This window comes from Pantherophis guttatus, chromosome 2 (assembly GCF_059756535.1).
Source record: "Pantherophis guttatus breed Tessera chromosome 2, ASM5975653v1, whole genome shotgun sequence".
Taxonomy (NCBI): Eukaryota; Metazoa; Chordata; class Lepidosauria; order Squamata; family Colubridae; genus Pantherophis; species Pantherophis guttatus.
In genome coordinates this window covers 187,302,005-187,317,185 of record NC_142064.1, presented here as the reverse complement: position 1 = coordinate 187,317,185, position 15,181 = coordinate 187,302,005, and the positions used below count along the sequence as shown (strand labels likewise).

The 15,181-nt window shown below is 41.0% G+C and overlaps 1 protein-coding gene across 3 annotated transcripts in view; it reads left to right on the top strand.

Annotated features, from left to right (window-relative positions):
- SH3RF2 (SH3 domain containing ring finger 2) overlaps nucleotides 1-15,181 on the top strand; it is a 100,371-nt gene that overhangs the window by 29,069 nt on the left and 56,121 nt on the right. For all 3 annotated transcript variants that reach the window (XM_034405015.3, XM_034405023.3, XM_087887426.1), the window contains exons 3-4: nucleotides 9,575-9,844; nucleotides 13,818-13,913. In XM_034405015.3, coding sequence (XP_034260906.1) covers nucleotides 9,575-9,844; nucleotides 13,818-13,913 — 366 coding nt within the window. The remainder of the gene's footprint in view (nucleotides 1-9,574; nucleotides 9,845-13,817; nucleotides 13,914-15,181) is intronic.

The following is a 15,181-nucleotide window of genomic DNA, read 5'->3' as shown; positions in this document are numbered from 1 at the left end:
TAGGTAAATTGAGGACCCAGTTTGTGGGGGCAATAAGATGACTTTGTATAAATATACAAAAGTATGAAGGCTATTGTTTAACGCATTGTAAGCCGCCCTGAGTCTCCGGAGAAGGGTGGCATATAAATCAATTTTTTTTAAAAAAAAGTGGGAAGCCAGATTCACTTAACAACCGTGTTACTAATTTAACAACTGCAGTGATTCTCTTAACAAATGTAGTAAAGAAAGTTGTAAAATGGGGCAAAACTCACTTAACAAATTTCTCACTTAGCAACATAAATTCTGGGCTGAATTGTAAAGCGAGGACTACCTGTATTTTTCATCTAATTGGTTGGCTTAATAACTAAAAGCAATCCCGTGTGTGTGTGTGTGTGTGTGTGTGTGTGTGTGTGTGCGCGCGCGCGCGTGTGCGTGCGCGCGCGCACAATCCCCTTCCTGGAAAAAGAATAGATCATTTTTTCCAGAGCTGTAATCCAAGCTTTGCCTGATAGCTGTTGCAGCAAACCATGATGATGCCAAAATGATGACAAAGTCAGGATGGCATAATCATAGAAAGGCTACAGACATGTATCAGACTATCTGATTCGAAAGTAACTTGTGGAATTTCATGATGATATCATCATGCTTATGTTGTCGTTTCATCTTGCCCTTCCATGGAACTCCATATCTCTGATCCTTGAAGTGTGCTTCTGAAATTAGCAATAGCAACAGCATTTAGATTTATGTACCACTTCACAGTGGTTTACAGCCCTCTCTAAGTGGTTTACAGAGTCAGCATATGGCCCCCAACAATCTGGGTCCTCATTTTACCCACCTCGGAAGGATGTAAGGCTGAGTCAACCTTGAGCCAGTCAGGATCAAACTGCTGGCAGTCAGCAGTGTTAGCCTACAATACTGCATTCTAACCACTGGTTCTCTGTAACAGTGCTGCCCAATTACGTGGCAGTGTCCTGATGACAATACTTTTAAAGGATAAGTAGAACTAAGCCTGACTATTAGCTGGATAGGAAATCATCAGGAAATACCAAACTACTATTACTGTAAGTTCTTGGTACTTAGTATCTAGGAAATAAGAGCCAGAAGTTACGGTGCTGGGCTAGGGTCAAGAAGACTCAGGTTTGAGTTCACCTTCAGCAATGGAAGTTCATTGGTAACTTTGTGCCAGTCATTCTGATACCACAGAAAAGTGGCAAAATGGGGGGGAAAAATGAATGTCCCTTTTACTTTGCTGCCAGGTTTCTATTCTACACCTAACTTTACTGTTTACTCTGTCACATCTAATCTTTACTTTTTCTGAGAGACATCTGCTGTCCAGTCAGAGTTACTGTATATCGTCCTCCTGCCTCCATTCTGTGCCCAGAAAACAGTCTTGCGGACCTTTGGCAGCCTCCTGGAGCCAGAAGGGAAACCCTTCATTAACTGATTGAAACTGTAGGCTACAAGGGAAGGAGCCATATGTGGGCTCTACATTTCTCCTTCGTTGAGGGACAAAGTAGCTCAGCTACCAGCTGCATACTTTGAAGAATTTGAATGATCAGTCTTCTCTTCTGAAACTTTAATGGCCTCATGCTAGAGTACGTATCGAGCCAATCCTTCTTTTTTCACACACAACCCACAAGTCCTCAGCAGTTGTTTTTTTTTTTCAATCCCCTAACCTTGTCTAGAGACCTTCTGATAAGTTTCCTTAGATTTATAACATGTCAACAGGCCTGGACATCATTCTGGTGTTAGCTAATCTCTCTGTTAAGATCATCAATTTAATTCCTATCCTGGCTCTCTCTCCATGCCTAAAACCTGTTCATTCAGCAAATTTTCTAAACCAGAACCTGCTGAGCCATTTCCTTTCAATAGAAAGAAGCCCACATTTCTTGGCACATTTTTATTTCAACAACAACAAATCTCCATCTGCCCTCACTACATCAGTGGTGGGTTGCTACCGGTTCTCCCCGGTTCTCTTCGCGTGCGAGCGAAGCGAACATGCGCACAGTGATTGCGCGCAAAGCACGTGCGCGATGCGAACCAGTGGTAAAACTGATTAGAACCCACCACTACACCCCATTATCTACCATTGCATGTGATAAAAGAAGTGATCCATGCCACCACAAAGCATAATCTGTGGGTTATTGTCTTATGAGCATGGTTTATTGTCTTAATTTTTATCTAAGGCTGAATTCCTTCACTCCAGTGTTACCATTTCAGGCTACCCACCCATTGCTTCCCAACCTTCTTCTATTTCAGATACCTTTGGGTCAGATTAGGAAGGAAGCTGGCAACATCAGCTAGACTTGAGAAATACTAATATAATATACATTTTAGACTTATGAAAGTCAACAGATCCCCAGGTGATAGAAGATAAAAATATTTATTGATTTGGAAAGGTGGGAAAAAAGGGCTGGATTTAAAGGAAAGACACATACAAAGAATTTGACTGCGGGCTAATGCAGTAGGCAAGGCTTTGTTTTAGTTGGCTTCATTTTTTTATTTTAATAAAGGATCTACTCTGAGTCATTTTTGTAAGTCTGTCACCAAGTAAACCAGGAATGGGATGGAAAATCTGGACAGCCTAGATTTACAGTAATGCTCAGAAAAAGCATGACAAAACAGAATCACTGTTCCGCTACGGGCATTTCCATAAACCTTCTGTTGTCATTCCCAAAACACTCTTCGAATTCTCAAAATTATATTCATAAGGGACTGCGGTTGTCCTCAGTGCAACTTCTGAAAACTCCAGACAAGTTGACTATAGAAGATTTGGAGAAATGTAAAATCAAAAATCAGCATCCATTCCCACCACACAATATATTTGCTTTTACAGTGAGAAAAAACCTCAATATAAGCACCATTCATGGGGTGTAAATCTGGTCCTTTGCTCTGCTGAAGCCTTGGCATGAGGATATTGTGGCATTGTGATTTAGGGACATTGTAGGAGAAAGCCAAAGAACTGAGATGCAGAGATTGGTGGGAACTCTTGCCAGTGGGAAAGTGATCCTCTCCAAGCTCAGCATTCAAAGAAGTTGCAGAATGGAAGTTTGACAAGCTGTGTTCAGCTGTTTGTGAACCAGAAGTTACCTGAGTCAGCTGCCCAGTGTTATTACTGGAGGAATTCAAGGGTACAGCAGCCATCTTTGAATGATACCAGAGGCATCTTTGGAAGGGCCCTAAAAAATCACAGAAAAAAAATCCTAATTTAAAGGAAACTACAGAGTAAGATTTGAGAAGAATCCTGATTTAAAATTTCTACACATTTCAAATTGGAGATAAAAAAACTGTTTAGCTGGGAGTTTGTTTTTCTTAGCATGTTAACATGGGGGAAAAAAACAGTCTTAAACCAAAATAGAGACAGTAATAGCATTCCTGGTATGAATTTTGCATCTTGTTATTCTAATAATCCTTAATAAATTACTAGAAATAAAACAATGTTTACATTAAAACTTCCACAGCAAAAATGAGCTAGGAAATATGTGCCTTAGCTCTGCAGTCATGCAGCAGTGTGAAAGCTTTATTTGCATAGCACAATGCATCTAAGTCTGAAAGCTAATTCTGCTTCAGATCTGCACTTCCAAACGCTTTGGTTGCTGCGGATTTAAGCTCTTTCATGATTTTAGCGCTTTTAATAATACTGAGCTTTGTGTGCACAATTTTACATGATAAGTTATTTAACTTCCAGATGTCGTATGCCTCAAAGCTAAAATATCAGGTTCCTCAGCTTCTTTCTTTCTTTCTTTTCTGAAGTTATGGCCAGCTCCACCCACATGCCTTTTATTTTACTTCTATCCAAATGTAAATTGCTGCCCAACTCCTTAGCAACCTGGGTGGCTTACAAAGAAAAAAGAAAAAAGAAAAGAAAAGAAAAGAAGGCATTGGTAAGTTTGAGAGAACTCCTAGATTACAAACATGCAAAACTTCAAGAAAGAGTAAGCATGGTTTCTTCTGTCCTTCTCAGCAGAGGAATTCTAAAACGAATTCAGCCAAAGGAACAGAGAAGGTATCTGACTTTCTTTTCCAGAGACAGGGTGTACACGTAAGATTACTCGACATTCAACAACAGGAGGACATGTCTTTATATTTATCCTCATGTCCTTCATCTACTAGGCGCAGCCTTAAATTAACTTATTGTCTGGCTTTTAATTGTGTATGGTTTTTTTAAAGTTTTAGATTGTTTCCGCAACCACCCTCATCCAAAAATCTGTGTATTGTATATCGTATAAATTGTCTGTTTCTTTCTTTACCTTTGTCCATCAGCAGACTTGTCAGCCTGGATTTAGGTTATTTCATTTACTCCCTGATTCCATCAATCGCCTTCAAGCCAGCCCTTTCCAATCTACATTGCGGTCCTTAGGTCACCTGATTCCTCATACATTTCTGCAGTGAAATTTGAAAAGCGTGTCAACCATCAATTCTATATTATCACTAGCATATAGTCTTGAAAATAAAGATTTTCCAGATAAAGATAAAAGCCGTGGTGGCACAGTGGTTAGAATGCAGTACTGCAGGCTACTACTGCTGACTGCCGGCTGCCAGCAGTTCGGCAGTTTGAATCTCACCAGGCTCAAGGTTGACTCATCCTTCCATCCTTCTGAGGTTGGGTAAAATGAGGACCCAAATTGTTGGGAGCAATATGCTGACTCTGTAAACTGCTTAGAGAGGGCTGTAAAGCATTGTAAAGCAGTATATAAGTCTAAGTGCTATGGCTATTGTTGGAAAAATACTGCAGTTGAAAGATCATCTTTCTGATGATGGAAAACATAAAGTCATATACATATAGGCCTAAATACCTTTTTTTTTTTTGGTAGTTTTTCATTGTAATTTATGTCACGTATGTCAAGAAAGTTATTCAGTTAGTGTGTCCTCCTCCCCCTCCCGTTTGTATTTCTTCCCAATTGTCTGTGGGTTCCGCTGCCTGTTGAGTTACCTGGTAAACTTACATACATTGGCTCAGTGGTGGGATTCTGCCGGTTCTAGGGGGTTCGGCCGAACCCTTTGTTAAATTGCTGGCTCGCCCCGCCCCTTGCCCCGCCCCTCCGCACTACTATTTATTCCAATAAATGGGGCGAGCGAGCCAGCAATTTAACAAACGGTTCGGTGTTTTTTTGTAATTTATTGGCCCCGCAGCACACCGAACCATTTGTTAAATTGCTGGCTCACCCGCCCCTCGCCCCGGCCCGCCTCCCACCCGCGCGGCGCCAGCCTACCCTAGCCAGGGGTAGGCAATTGTGGCTCTTTTACAACCTGTGGGCTTCAACTTCCAGAATTCCTGAGACAGATGCAATGTGGGTTGTTTTCCTAGGGCAGGGGTCTCCAACCTTGGCAACTTTAAGATTTGTGGACTTTGCTGGCTGAGGATTTCTGGGAGTTGAAGTCCACAAGTCTAAAAGTTGCCAAGATTGGGACCTCTGCCCTAGACCATTTTAGGAGCAAAGTAATGGGTTTTGCTGGCATTTAAGGAGGAAAGGAAAGGAGGGAGGAAGAGAGAGAGAAAAAGAAAGAAAAAGAAGAAAGGAAGGAAGGAGGGAGGGAGGGAAGAAAGGAAGGAAGGGAGAGAGAGAGAGAGAGAGAAAGAAAGAGAAAGAAAGAAGAGAAAGGCAGGAAGGAAGGACCACAAACCATGGCACTAGACATGGTTTCAGAAGATGCTTTGAAACAGGATAGCAATCTAGGGCTGGAAGGGACCTTGGAGGCCATCTAGTCCAACCCCCTGCTCCAGCAGGAAACCTTATATCGTCTAGATTGTTTTGATGCCTCCAACAGAGAGGAAAATTGCCAGAAAGGAAAAGGAGTTTACTAGGACAAGGCTGCCATGCGGAGGAAGGCAGAGATAGTCCTTGACTTATGACCACAATTGAGCACAAAATTTTCATTGCTAAACAAGAGCGTTGTTAAGTGAGTTTCACCACATTTTACTCAATCCATGACCTCTCCTGCCACTCAATTTTCAGGAGTTGTTTGTTTAGAGACAGGAAACCTTCCAAGGTTTCTGGTGGGGGGAGGTTTGAGCTGTGGAATATCTCACTGCCACACATGTGTGTTCCCCCCCCCTCGCCCTTTTTTGCCTTGAAAAGGCAGAAGCTTGAAGAGGTTGCAGAAAAAAAATGCTCTTAGAAGCTTCTGAGGATCAGGCAACTCAGCTTAGATTGTCAGAGGTTTTTAAAGGGATTTTTTAAAGAGATTGTAGGGAAAAAAATCGCCTTAAAAGCTTCTCGATCCCAGCAGATTTGTGTGACCGTCAGAAGCTTCTAAAAGCATTGTTTTCTGCAACCTCTTAAGGTTGTAGAAAAAATGCTTTTAAAAGTAAAAGTTAAAAAAAAAATTGGCCATGCCCACCCAGTCACATTACCCACAGAACCGGTAGTAAATGGACTACTCAGAGGGCTGAAAAGGTTATTTTTGACCGGTCCTTGCACTTTTGACCAGTCCTTGAACTTACGACTGTCCTCACATTTTACGTTTTGCGCCCTATCTTGTCATCGTGGTGAAGAGAAGTAGTGGTGAAATGACTGACACGGTTGTTAAGAATGCTGCACGGGCATAAATGTGAGGATGGTCATAAGTGTGAGGACTGGTCAAAAGTGCGAGGACCAGTCAGAAATGACTTTTTTCAGCCCTCTGAGTAGTCCCTATGCACATAGCCACGCCCAGCCAGTCACATGACCAGCTAGCCACGCCTACACAGTCACATGACCAGCTAGCCACGCCTACACAGTCACATGATTGCCAAGCCACACCCACACACCCCAACTAAGCCACGCCCACAGAACCTGTTGTTAAAAAAATTGAATCCCACCACTGCATTGGCTGATGTCGTTGATTATGTAAGTGTAGGGAAAGAGAGACCATTTGTGTATGTCTCTAGGTATACATTCTTGTAAATAACAGCCAAGTATGTGTGTGGACAAGCAAACTCTGAAGTACTCACTGCAGATCACGCAGCCAGCTTTCATGGCTAAGGCAGGAATGGAACTCATGATCTGCTGCTTTCTCACCTGGTACCTTAACCACTAGACCAAATTGGCTCTCAGAGAATATTTAAGGGAAGAATTGTATGAATGTTTTAAAAAACACATTTGATTCATCTTCAGTTTCAGCAGTAAACCTCAATGCCCATCAAACTGCACTCTCTGAATGCCATAGGACAGCTGCTGAGTAAGAATTTCTCAAAATATTCATGTTCAATAATCCCAATAAGATATTGCCAAATGAAACCAAAGTATGTGTATACTACATCCAAACAAAAGATATTTGCTCTTGGGAAATGGAGTGTTCCTGCATTCATCATCGTATGTGGAAATGATGCAACAATGAGAATTAGAATAAATGTTTTGTTTCTCCTTATGGGCATCCCCTTTCTCCAAAATGTGTCTCTTTGTTTCCAAACGTCGTTTTGCTTGTGTTAGAAGTGTGATTTTTAACCATGCTGATGACTGGCAGTGGAGAGAATAAACCACATTTTAAAACTGGTTCAAATATGTTGGGGCTATATATATTTTTTAAAAAGCCTTACCAGCTAGTATGGGCTAAACACAGGTTTTCTTCTTTCAATTTCCCAATTTTAAGAAAGGTTCAGGTTAAGCTGAGGTCCTTCTAAATATAAGTTTTTTAAGCTATAAAAAGCACAAAACATTCACATCTGCTGTCTTTGGCATGAATAACAATCTGGTCTCTGAAACATGGGAGGTGAGAAGTTTGGCATGTGTAGTAGAACTGGCTATATATTCAGTCTAGGCTGCTCCTGGGCACAAAATGCCTTTTAAAGGTTTAGCATGTGCCTAGAATATTAATATGGAGATGAAATCTATGGGTGGAGAAAGGTGGCAAACCTATTTGGACCACAGGATAAATTAGCATTGTGATTGTCTGCTGGTTCTGCAATTTATTTGACTCATAAAGAAAAGAGTTGTTTTAACCTGCTGCAAAATACTGTTGTAAGATATGTGTATACTAAGAAACTATGGTTTGTACTAAGAGGCATTCTGTTGGGGCAGGATGTCAGAGTTCGGCCTGGCACAGCTCTCAACAACTGAGTGTTCTGTCACTATGATAACAACAGCTGCCAAAATTTTCAGCCAGAATTTCACCTTTGGCTATATTGTGTTTCTAGGAGTTGAAGTTCCAACCAATCTGACATGTGCAACTTCTTTTAGAGACTGGGTTTTTTTCTGTGTTAGCCCTTTCCTCTGGTTGTGTCCAGGTAGACACTTCTTACAACCACCAATCAAAAGATACTGTGTTGTTTTCCACTTCGTTTGCCCTTAAGGGGTTTTCTGAATTGTATATTTTCAACTTGCTTCTGCAGGCCATCCCATTGTAAGGCTTATGAGGTGCAGCTGATATTAACCACCCTGCCCATGTCGTTATTTTTTGACCAGCTTCTAGTAAAAAGAAGGTAGACCTGACAAGACTGAAGCGCTGTCCCTCTGGTACTTAGTGGCCAGCATTCTCTTTCTGCAAATGCTCATAGAGAACCTCTAGAAAACAAGTTAGCCAGAATGCCCATGGCTTTTTCAGCTGATGCTCAGAATTAAACAGCCTTGGGAAGGTCTTCTTGTATCAGCAGATGCATCTGAGAAGAATGAAATTTCAGTAACCCAACTGAACAAACTTAGCCCTTTTAAAACTGGGAATAGGCATTAGCAACTACATCTCATACTTCACCCCAGGTCTGAAGTCTAGGCAGCAGATTTTAGTTACTGTATTCTTACAGAATTTCTTGGAAACAGCATCTGCAAATGAAGACAAGTGAGTTTCAGGAGGAAAGGACAGCCAAGCTTGCATGCTGATTGCAGGCACTCTCCTTCTCCAGAGAGGTTTACTTTAGAAGTTGTTGTATTGTAACTAGCAGGTGTTTCTAAAAAAAGAAAGTCTGATTTGTTTTGATCTGTCTTATCTGGCAGACTTTGTTACTGCCAAATCTCCTTTTAGTGCTGCTACAAGAAATTGAATTCTTGATTTGAATTGAAACAATTAGCTTTGGTGCTCTACCTAAGCATCCTTTGCAATCAAGAAGCCTTCAGTTCAGTAGGATATGCCTTCCCTTCACAATAATTTCACTTCCATGGAAGGAAGCTCTGTGTGCACTAGAAAGCATCAGAAAGAATACTCAAGTTCTACATAATAAACAGGAAAGCTGGTGGCTTTTATTTGGCCCTTGGTGTGTGCAAATTAGTATGCAAAGGCTGTGAATCAACAAGAATAGTCATAGCCTTCAACTAAAAGTGCAGAGCTTGCAGCACCAAAATTAAAATTTCCCGTCCTTCCCAGTAATTCCTACCCACTAGAAGATGTTTTAGTATTGTACTGACCTCTATGCCTTTTCTCCCTCCCATTCCTCTTTACTTTGTTATTATTTAAATTCTTGGAGACGGAGAAATAAAATATTGAACCCAGAAAAATGTTATGGCATAATTCAGTTTAGACATTTTAACTTCCAACGATCACAGTGGCGAGAAAGAGAAACAGGTATTAAACTTTTCTACTGAGTGAAATTAAAGCTTCAGTCCTGTTTGGAAATACGTTACCCTGTTACCATTAGAGCACTTTCTTATAAACTGACTCATTTCTCATTTTCTTTTGTATGAAGGTTCCCCGGGCTAAAGCCTTATATAGCTACAGAGGACAAAATCCTGGAGAACTGAGATTCAACAAAGGAGACATCATTACATTGTACCGTCAGCTGGATGAAAACTGGTACCTAGGAGAAATCAATAGGGTCAGCGGAGTTTTTCCTACAAACGCTGTGCAAATTATCAAACAGTTGCCGCAGCCGCCACCACTGTGTCGAGCACTATATAATTTTAATCTGAAGTCCAAGAATAAAAATGAAAAACCAGATTGCCTGTCTTTTCATAAGGTAAGTCCAGCACCCAGCCAGCAAAACTGAAAAACTAATTTAAGAATGTCCAGTTATACTTATGACATGTATTTGATGATATGGAAAAACATTGAAATGAATCAGTATAGGGGACATACCTACTTCCTCAATCCTTTCTTAGATTTTAAGGTGTACAGCAGAGGTGTCAAACTCAAGGCCCACAGGCCAGATCCGACCCGCGGATGCTTAGATCTGGCCCACAAGGCCACTCTGGAAACAGTGAAGGACTGGCCCGCAGTACCTCTGCCAGTGAAAACGGGCTCCCAATCTCTGTTTTTGGCTGGGACGGCCTCCTGCTAGCCTCTGCCAGTGAAAATGGAGCTCGGGAGGCCGTCCTAGCCAAAAATGGAGATTGGGAGCCCATTTTTGCTGGCAAAACACTTGCCCATGACACAAGTGACGTCGAGCTGACCACACACCCCCACACCCCCGAGATCAAACACAACCCTGGTGTGGCCCTCAATGAAATCAAGTTGACACCCCTGGTATACAGTAATGGTGAGCTACATTTTTGGTAACCATGTCTCTAAGTATTTATTTATTTTGAAGCAAAGTCCACTTTTCATTTCAAGTAAACCCAAAGTAGGAGACAATAAAATAAAACAATTCTGTCAGTTGAGTATTTTCCTCCACAGGGGTGAACCATCAAACAAATCTCTTCAATAGACCTACCACCTTTGTGTGTCACAGCTCTATCCATTCCTGCTACCTGGGATCTTTCTTCTTCGATCAGACATCAGTAGGCAGTAGGAACAGGGTGCTATTTCCATGTTTCTGTAGGGACACAAGATATATGAGGAATATATAGCATATTTTGCTATTGTTTTCTCTCATTAAATGTGCTAAGAAGGGACCCAAGTGAATTTCCTTCCTGAAAGCTCTCAAATCTTAAGATTACTTCTCTTCGCATAACTATCATCATCATCATGTCCCCAATGTGTTATATTCATCTCTTCATTCTTGTAATAGTTTTCTTAAGCTACTCTTTGTTAATTCCCACTCCAGTTTTTTCCTTCTATATTTCTTACAGAGATTGGTAAACAGATTCTACTACATTTGGCAAACCAGTTTGCAGAGACAGGAACTTTTCACATTGATGATTTATTGTGCCACCCAAACTATTGCTGTAGTGAGATGAAACCTGTCTGCAGCTGTGATATATTGCCACAGCAATGGTTGGATGACACTATAAATTGCTGGTGCAGAAATGCTGATTGTCATCCTGCAGCAGCCCACTGGCCAACTCTGTGATGCAAATGAATGACATGACTGCCTCTCTGTATATCAAAATGCCATTCCCTTCCAATCTAAATAATTAAATATAACCATAACTGTAGCCAACTGCTCCTTGCCAGCAATTTATATTTACCACATTAGATTTAGCTTGATCTTTAGCTTTGTAATATCATAGCCTGGGTAGATTTCATGTTGATAATATACAGTAATGGTATAGGTTTCAGCATAGTGAACATAAGAGCCTTGCAAGCAATGTGTCGAATGAAACTTTGAAGGAAAATGGTTTACAGCGTACATCAGAAAACAGATGCTAGTGATTTCTAGCATCTTGTAGTACCATCCAACTATCTCTGTGCTGATAGAACAGTAACGGAGGCAGGCTTTTTATTGCCAAAGTCATGGTTGGGTTATGCTAGAAGATGCTATAAATTGCCAGTGAAAAAAACAGAATACCTAGGCATCATAGAATCCTCAATTCCATCCCCCTAAAGCACACTATATTTATCCTGAGAATATCTCTGTTGTTCCATTGCTCATAATAAGCATAAAATAATATAGCCACCTAAGCATGACTCCCTTATAGCATCAGGGAGCCGACAAAAGATGCACATTGCAAGGTAGAATAACAATGTGCCCAAAAAGAAAGGAGGATTAAGATTTCTATTTCAGATGGGGAGGTGGGCAAAGTGAATAATGAGACCAGGCTACATTTAAGCATGTTCCTGTATTACTACATTGAGATTACAGTGGAGCTGGTTTGTGAGAGAACTACAGGAACATGGTTCTAAACAGCCAGTTGTGATCATTGCCTGAGACCTGAAAGAGCCAGCTGTGAGTACCAGCTTTCACTGCTGCTCGTTTCCTCAATATGAACACTTTTTAAAAAGAGTCTTTCTACATCACTGCATGCACAATGAGGAATCACAGAGAGAGGCAATTTATTTTGCTCACTGCAAACATTGTCTGGATTGCATGCCATCTGGTTCAGGGTCTTTTCCTTTTTTAAAAACGTTGCTGGAGACAAAGCTCATCTGCTTTTCTACACCTCTATTAGAATGCTGGGATTTGGGGTTTTCATGTAAAGCTCTTGTCATTTGAACAAAAGAAGGAAATGTATTACCACCTCTTCAGGCTGAGGACAGATTGGTAAGCGAGGAAAAGTGGTTTGCCCTGCCACTGCCAAGGTTTATTAGTAAAAAATGTTGCCATACTATCAATTTTCAGAAGATACAGTCTTCACATGCACATTTAACAAATCACACATCTATTCCACAAGCATAATATCTGTATTTTAGCATATTCCAGTTACACTATTTCTACCTGCAGCCTTACAATTTTTTTTCACTTCTCACAATACAGGTAGTCCTTGACTTACAACGGTTCATTTAGTGACCGTACGAAGTTACAACGCCACTGAAAAAAATGGCACTACATTATGATTTATGTCCGTTTTTCACATTTACGACTGTTGCAGCCTTCCCATGTTCATGTCATCAAAATTCAGACGCTCAACAACTGACTCATATTTAGGACAGTTGCACTGTCACCAGATCTTATGGTCACCTATGCAACCTTCTGACAAGCAAAGTCAATGGGGAAGCCAGATTCATTTAACAACCCATGTTACTAACTTAACAATTGCAGTGATTCGCTTAACAACTGTGGCAAGAAAGGTTGTAAAATGAGGCAAAACTCACGTAACAAATGTCTTGCTTAGCTACACAAATTTTGGGCTCAATTGTGGTCATATGTGGAAGACTACCTGTATGACATCCTTTCCAACATTTTTGTCTGAAATATTAATATGGATTTCATTTATTTCAGTTCTACCCTTTCAACATATAAATTGATCCCATACAAATCTCTACAATAGTCCTTTCAGTACTATTCAACTCACTTCAGCTTCATCACAAATCATTTTATCACTTTTTCCTTACCTTCTGATAAACATCTTGGTTTAGACTTCCTCACGCATTTCAAAAATATTTGTTTTAATTTTCCTCATAATCATTGTGCATTTTCTCTGTATCTTTGAATCTTAACTATTCCTTTTTTTCTCTGATTAAAATCTCTCTCTGTGTCTGTCTTTGAGTATGTGTGCGTGTGATATCTTTCCTTCATTCTCATTTTTTGTTAATCATATTAATCATTTTCTTTTACTTCATATCACCATGCAACCTTTGTTCTGTTTCCCATAGAATAACTCCACATACTTCTACAGCACTCTATCCCACAAACTTTTTACTCACATCCAAGTAGCTTCTGCATCACCATCTTTCCTTGTATTCATTTTCCATTCATTCAGTTGACAGCTAAATCTATCTATAAACCCTTCAAAATCCAAATCAACTGCATAGCCAACCAGAGACAGCACAAGACCCATCCCAAGTCTCCCACTGATGACTCACACCTAACCCATTACAAGACCCTTACTTGACATAGCCACACCTGAAGCCCTTATAAACAGAAGAACACTGACAGTGACATCCCCTAAACTCTACTGAAGATGTTACCTAACCAGATAACAAAATGTTTGGAAATCAACCCACAATGAACCTTCACCTCCCCACCCCCAAATCTGTCTTGTTAATGTAAAATATTGAGGCATAAGATGTGCTGAAATGCTCAAATATTCTTTCACTTTATGCATATATGTTAGAATGCTATCAAGCATAAACAACTACCCTGGTTAGTGTCTATGACTATTATCTTTCAGGGTGATGTAATCACTATGATCAGTCGAATGGATGAGAATTGGGCAGAAGGAAAGTTGGGTGACAGAACAGGAATTTTTCCCATCTTGTTTGTGGAGGTAAGAACAATTTATTGAACGTTCTATGAATATACACCCACACTGCACCATGTTCCTGGTCAGCACATTTGATCATGGCTTGCACTTTCAGTCTTGAGAAGAGAAAAAGCTCTCCTTGGAATCCATCAGATGCTTGTTTAAAGCAAGCTAACATACCCATCAATTGTCAGACAACAGGAAATTAAGAGCAATCAGAAGCCTCTCTAGTCAGGAATTGGAAGTAGTGAGTGGGACAAAATAATCTTGCCTTTAAAAGTTTAGGGCATGAGTGTCAAACTTGCAGAGTCACATTGCGATCACCTGACATCGCAACATTTTTCCCCTTTGTGAAGCTGGGGTGGGTGTGGCCCAGGGGTGGGTTTCACTTACCTTTCCTACCGGTTCGCGTGCGTACGTGCTCTCGCTTCGCTCAGGTGCACCACTTCTGCATATGCACAGATGTGCCTCCCACCACCGCCACCGCTGCACGTGCACTTCCCACCACCGCTACTACCGGTTCTCCTGAACTAGTAACCCACACTGGTGTGGCCTGCATGTGACGTTTCCAGCCTGTGGGCCACCAGTTTGACACCCCTGGTTTAGAGTATAGCAAAAGCAATAGCACTTAGACTTATATACTGCTTCATTGTGCTTTTACAGCCCTCTCTAAGTGGTTTTACAGAGTCAGCGTATTGCCCCCAACAGTCTGGGTCCTCATTTTACTCACCTCGGAAGGATGGAAGGCTGAGTCAACCTTGAGCCAGTGAGATTTGAACTGCCGAACTGCAGCTATCAGTCATCTGAAGTAGCCTGCAGTACTGCACTCTAACCACTGCACCACCTCAGCTCTTATTCTGTGTATAGCCAAGGTTACTAAAGGAGCTAAGGCTGGTAATAGTGGACTCAACAGGGAATATGTATGTGTCTGTAAGTGTGTGTTTGTAGACAGACTGAAGCTCACCACTAATAAAATTGAGTGGCTGTGGATTTTAGGATTACACAGAACTTTGCTATCTTTAATTCCAAAAGGGCTTCCACTTCTCCATTCAAAGTTAATGCACCATTTGGGAGTTTTCCTGAATTTACAGCTGCTGCTGAAGCATAGGTAATAGTAGCCAGGAAGGCCTTCATACTGATTTATCTTTTCCACAATTGCCTGTTTCTGGACTGGGAAGCCTTCCATACAGTGTCGGGCTATCTTTGAAAGCCATTCAGAAGCTGCAGGTGGTCCACCATAAGCACGTGATGGTACATCCATGTGCACATTTCTGTTGTATGACTACAGTGGT